This window comes from Montipora foliosa, chromosome 2 (genome assembly GCF_036669935.1).
Source record: "Montipora foliosa isolate CH-2021 chromosome 2, ASM3666993v2, whole genome shotgun sequence".
Taxonomy (NCBI): domain Eukaryota; kingdom Metazoa; phylum Cnidaria; class Anthozoa; order Scleractinia; family Acroporidae; genus Montipora; species Montipora foliosa.
Genome location: NC_090870.1, coordinates 7,830,996 through 7,836,645, shown reverse-complemented (window position 1 = coordinate 7,836,645; position 5,650 = coordinate 7,830,996). Strand labels below are relative to the sequence as shown.

Genomic DNA, 5,650 nt, shown 5'->3' with positions numbered 1-5,650 from the left:
CAATAATTATACAATGAAAGCTGCGCGGCGTGGGGCCGTACGGGCATATGATACTTATTTTTACCTTTCACTTGATTTGAGTGCCAGTTTCCTGCCGCTGGCTAAATAATCTTGTAACACAACCCTTGCAAGGGTTCATGGATTATTGTTCAAAGCATAGGCGTGAAAATCGATGTGAAAGTTCAGGTTTTGCTAAGTCCTGAAGAGCGGGGCACGCCTATTTACTGGGTTGCCTATGGGCAAACCCAGTTGAGGTCTACGTTTAGTTTGTTTGTTTTCTTTTTTTTTTTTTTTTTTTACTGGGTTGCCTTATAAGGCAAACCCAGTCGAGGTCTACGTTTAGTTTGTTTGTTTTCTTTTTTTTTTTGTTTTCCGTGTCGGTAAAAGTCTTGCCTGTCACTCCCCTGGTAAGTAGTGTCTTTGTGTATAGAGCCTTCTGCGCGTATTTTCTTAGGATCGAGAGGGTAGTGGAACTGCGTAGATTTCTCTTGTGGACACAGTAGAATCATTAACTTAGCCTGCAATGGCGTCGAAAGTCATGCAACGCGAATGGCGTTTTAGTGGATCCTTAAACAAAATATACCCTTATGGAGCTCAATAATGGAAAGTCAGTTGGATAAACTAGGCATGAATCTCAAAAGCGACGAGTACTGGACTTCGACAACAATCTATCGCCCGTCGAGACGAAATCAAAGTGAGCAGTATTTACCTGAAGTACATGGTAATTTGACACAATTGAGTTTCTTGTCTTCACGCACGCAATCAAATAGGAAGAGGTTTTCGCCTCTAAGAGCAAATATGTTGTTTGTTTCAATAAAATTTTCGCTGGAAAAGGATTCTGTGGTATTTTCTGCCTTTGTGAATTATAATATCATGTTGTGTATTGAATTTTCGAGCTTAAGGTTCAAATGTGATATGGGAGAAGTTTTTTAGTATTGCTCTGTAAGCAGGAAGGGTTCACAGGCCTGTTGGAAGCATGCTTGAGTTTCAACAAAATGAGCCCCAAAATCAGTGAAAACTTGTGACGCAGATGAATAATAAAGTAGCTGCTATTTCCAAAATGATGGAATTACCTGGTGATAAATCACGTCGTACACGTCTTGGAGAGTAAATTTTGACTTTGCATAAACAAGAGTTGGGCGATTGTGATCTTTGTTTTGACTTCGCTCATTTCATTGTCAAACTTTATCACACTTGACAGAAAAAGAAACTTACAAAAACCCGGTATCTTGGGCATATGAATTACGGGGTGGTGACTTCTTTGCCTAAAAGCAACTCACTTAACGAAACTGTCCTTTTTCAAACAACAACAAGGATTCAAACAGCTTCAATTCTTACAGAGTTCGATAAAACATGCGGTGGGGCAACCAAAGCGATGGGAGCTGTGTTGGGGTTTCAGTGTGAAAGTACAAACGGCTACTAACACTCTTATAACTCTTTTTTCATTATTATTTTACTAAACCACAGTCTGCAGTCTGCATTTTATCCCTGGTCTGCAGTCTGCAGTCTGCGTTTTACACTGACCGGTTATTTGAGTGGTTTTTGGCAACAGAGGTTAATTATTCGTAATGCGATCGCTTCCGTTGCCGTTAGCAATGGGTCGCAAATTTGACACTTTTATCGCATTATCACATTACGCATTGAACCACGTTATCTATTATTCCTAAAAATCTAAAAATATTCGTGCCTTATCAGTTTTCGGTCGAATTTATGTCCAAGAAGGCAGATAAATTGCAGAAAATATTACTTTTGCATCCAAAAATTCGTAATCAACGCTAAAATGACCAAATTTTGCCTAGAAAACATATTTTACTGTTATTTTTCTTAAATTTTTTCGTTCAACTTTCGCTTTTATAAAATGTTTCAGTTTTCTGTAAATAAGTTATATGCTGTTGGAAAGCTTATTTTCTTAGCTTTAAAATGATGTATTTTTTCCCCCTAACTTAAATATTTTTTGAGAAAAAAAAAACATTTTTTGGGGATGACTGATTTACCGCGGTTTTCTCGCGGTTGGGAAAGTAGGAAGAAGAGTTAGGCCAGTAGCCAGGTTTTTAACCTCAGAAAAGGATCTGTTTCGTCGTACGAACGTGTGAGGACCTGTTAATTACCTTTTGGTTAGTTTTCGCAAGCCCGGGGGGGGGGGGGTACTCCCATATGAAACAGACGGGGATGCTCCTCGTCTCGCTTAGGGGTGTAAATTTTGGATTTTGGTCTCGCTTAGGGTGTTTCGGGCAAAGCGCCAATATTTTAAGCCGCCAAGGTCAAAATTTGCTTAAGTCACGCCCAGATTGGTCTCCTTTAGGAGTCACAAAAAGCTTGAGCCACGCCCAGATGGTCTCCTTCAGGGGTTAAATTTAAAATTTCCGACTAGCATCCCCGTGTGTTCCATATGGGAGTCCCCCCCCCCCCCCCACCTCCGGGGCTGCACGTACCACAGGCAACCCAGTGTACCCTCACGGAGGGTCTAGTTTTTTTTTTTTCCGTGTCGGTAAAAGTCTTGCCTGTCACTCCCCTGGTAAGTAGTGTCTTTGTGTATAGAGCCTTCTGCGCGTATTTTCTTAGGATCGAGAGGGTAGTGGAACTGCGTAGATTTCTCTTGTGGACACAGTAGAATCATTAACTTAGCCTGCAATGGCGTCGAAAGTCATGCAACGCGAATGGCGTTTTAGTGGATCCTTAGACAAAATATACCCTTATGGAGCTCAATAATGGAAAGTCAGTTGGATAAACTAGGCATGAATCTCAAAAGCGACGAGTACTGGACTTCGACAACAATCTATCGCCCGTCGAGACGAAATCAAAGTGAGCAGTATTTACCTGAAGTACATGGTAATTTGACACAATTGAGTTTCTTGTCTTCACGCACGCAATCAAATAGGAAGAGGTTTTCGCCTCTAAGAGCAAATATGTTGTTTGTTTCAATAAAATTTTCGCTGGAAAAGGATTCTGTGGTATTTTCTGCCTTTGTGAATTATAATATCATGTTGTGTATTGAATTTTCGAGCTTAAGGTTCAAATGTGATATGGGAGAAGTCTTTTAGTATTGCTCTGTAAGCAGGAAGGGTTCACAGGCCTGTTGGAAGCGTGCTTGAGTTTCAACAAAATGAGCCCCAAAATCAGTGAAAACTTGTGACGCAGATGAATAATAAAGTAGCTGCTATTTCCAAAATGATGGAATTACCTGGTGATAAATCACGTCGTACACGTCTTGGAGAGTAAATTTTGACTTTGCATAAGCAAGAGTTGGGCGATTGTGATCTTTGTTTTGACTTCGCTCATTTCATTGTCAAACTTTATCACACTTGACAGAAAAAGAAACTTACAAAAACCCGGTATCTTGGGCATATGAATTACGGGGTGGCGACTTCTTTGCCTAAAAGCAACTCACTTAACGAATCTGTCCTTTTTCAAACAACAACAAGGATTCAAACAGCTTCAATTCTTACAGAGTTCGATAAAACATGCGGTGGGGCAACCAAAGCGATGGGAGCTGTGTTGGGGTTTCAGTGTGAAAGTACAAACGGCTACTAACACTCTTATAACTCTTTTTTCATTATTATTTTATTAACCCACAGTCTGCAGTCTGCATTTTACCCTCAGTCTGCATTTTATCCCTGGTCTGCAGTCTGCAGTCTGCGTTTTACACTGACCGGTTATTTGAGTGGTTTTTGGCAACAGAGGTTAATTATTCGTAATGCGATCGCTTCCGTTGCCGTTAGCAATGGGTCGCAAATTTGACACTTTTATCGCATTATCACATTACGCATTGAACCACGTTATCTATTATTCCTAAAAATCTAAAAATATTCGTGCCTTATCAGTTTTCGGTCGAATTTATGTCCAAGAAGGCAGATAAATTGCAGAAAATATTACTTTTGCATCCAAAAATTCGTAATCAACGCTAAAATGACCAAATTTTGCCTAGAAAACATATTTTACTGTTATTTTTCTTAAATTTTTTCGTTCAACTTTCGCTTTTATAAAATGTTTCAGTTTTCTGTAAATAAGTTATATGCTGTTGGAAAGCTTATTTTCTTAGCTTTAAAATGATGTATTTTTTCCCCCTAACTTAAATATTTTTTGAGAAAAAAAAAACATTTTTTGGGGATGACTGATTTACCGCGGTTTTCTCGCGGTTGGGAAAGTAGGAAGAAGAGTTAGGCCAGTAGCCAGGTTTTTAACCTCAGAAAAGGATCTGTTTCGTCGTACGAACGTGTGAGGACCTGTGAGCCAAAGGGCCTCTGCTGGTATGACTTCTGGGTGACCCCTTAATAACTTATTACTAACCGAGCGCGAGGGCTGTACTGCCAGGGAAATATTGGGGGGGGGGGGTACTCCCATATGAAACAGACGGGGATGCTCGTCGTCTCGCTTAGGGGTGTAAATTTTGGATTTTGGTCTCGCTTAGGGTGTTTCGGGCAAAGCGCCAATATTTTAAGCCGCCAAGGTCAAAATTTGCTTAAGTCACGCCCAGATTGGTCTCCTTTGGGAGTCACAAAAAGCTTGAGCCACGCCCAGATGGTCTCCTTCAGGGGTTAAATTTAAAATTTCCGACTAGCATCCCCGTGTGTTCCATATGGGAGTCTCCCCCCCCCCCCCCCCCCTCCGGGGCTGCACGTACCACAGGCAACCCAGTGTACCCTCACGGAGGGTCTAGTTTTATATTCCACCACACGAACTACAACTATTGGAGACTGGTGACCAATTCCCATCTGTAGGACCGAAGTTGTAGAATTGGAAGATGGCCATCCTCTCCAGTTCAAAACTTTGTACAGTTATTTTGCTGATCACAGTTAAAACGTTCAAGATTGTGAGATCCTTAGACAATGGCTTGGCTTTAATACCACCAAGTAAGCGATAAAAATTGGTCCATTATGCAGTACTGATCTCTTCATGAATACTGTTGGTCATGTGAGGCGCAGACTTGCATCTATCTTAATATATTACCAATGTCATAAAAGGACTTTTGATTGTATATAGTGCTGTAGGTGCTGCTGTTTTGAGGGTTAGTTGCCATAATTATGCTGTTTGCTTAACCGTTTCCTGAAAAGACCTTTAGTTGCTATAAATCACGATTCGGAACTGTCAGAATCTCGTGACCAACACGTTGTGCATGTTTATAATTACTTGCAGTCTGACCCAAAACCTCTTCATCACAGTATTTGGTTCAAAATCTCCATCTTATCTTTAACCCGTGCTTTATTAACAGTGCCGGAACATCTCATCAAAGCCAGAAACTCTCAGATTGAATTTGGACTGGACTAAACGGATCGAGGGGTTTTTTTTTTTCTTTTTATTTATTTTTTTATTTATTTATGTATATATTTTTTTTTGGGGGGGGGGGGGGGGTAAGGGGTTGCTTGCTGAATGGAAGATGGTAGGGGAGGAAAGCGTCTGGCTGTCCATTTGTTGGTAGACAAAACCGTTTGGGCACCATAGGATGGGGGAGGATGAGGGGAAAATAGTTGACAGCCTCCTGGTGTCTGGTTTTTTTGTCAAATGAACAGAGAAGCTCTAATAAAAGACTCTTGCAAAGATGAGATGTAAACAAGCGCAAGATTTGAGATTGACAGACGAATACAGCTATCTATAACTTGTAGGTTTTAAGGTCACGCATTAGCGTTAGGAACCAATACTGAACACAGGGTTG

General features: G+C 40.7%; 1 protein-coding gene across 1 annotated transcript in view; it reads left to right on the top strand.

Annotated features, from left to right (window-relative positions):
- The first annotated feature begins 4,689 nt into the window (after window positions 1-4,689).
- The window catches only part of LOC137992305 (alpha-N-acetylgalactosaminidase-like), a 16,214-nt gene continuing 15,253 nt past the window's right edge, over window positions 4,690-5,650 (top strand). The window contains exon 1 of the mRNA XM_068837570.1: window positions 4,690-4,850. Within this exon, the coding sequence (XP_068693671.1) occupies window positions 4,742-4,850 (109 nt within the window). The 5' untranslated portion in view covers window positions 4,690-4,741. The remainder of the gene's footprint in view (window positions 4,851-5,650) is intronic.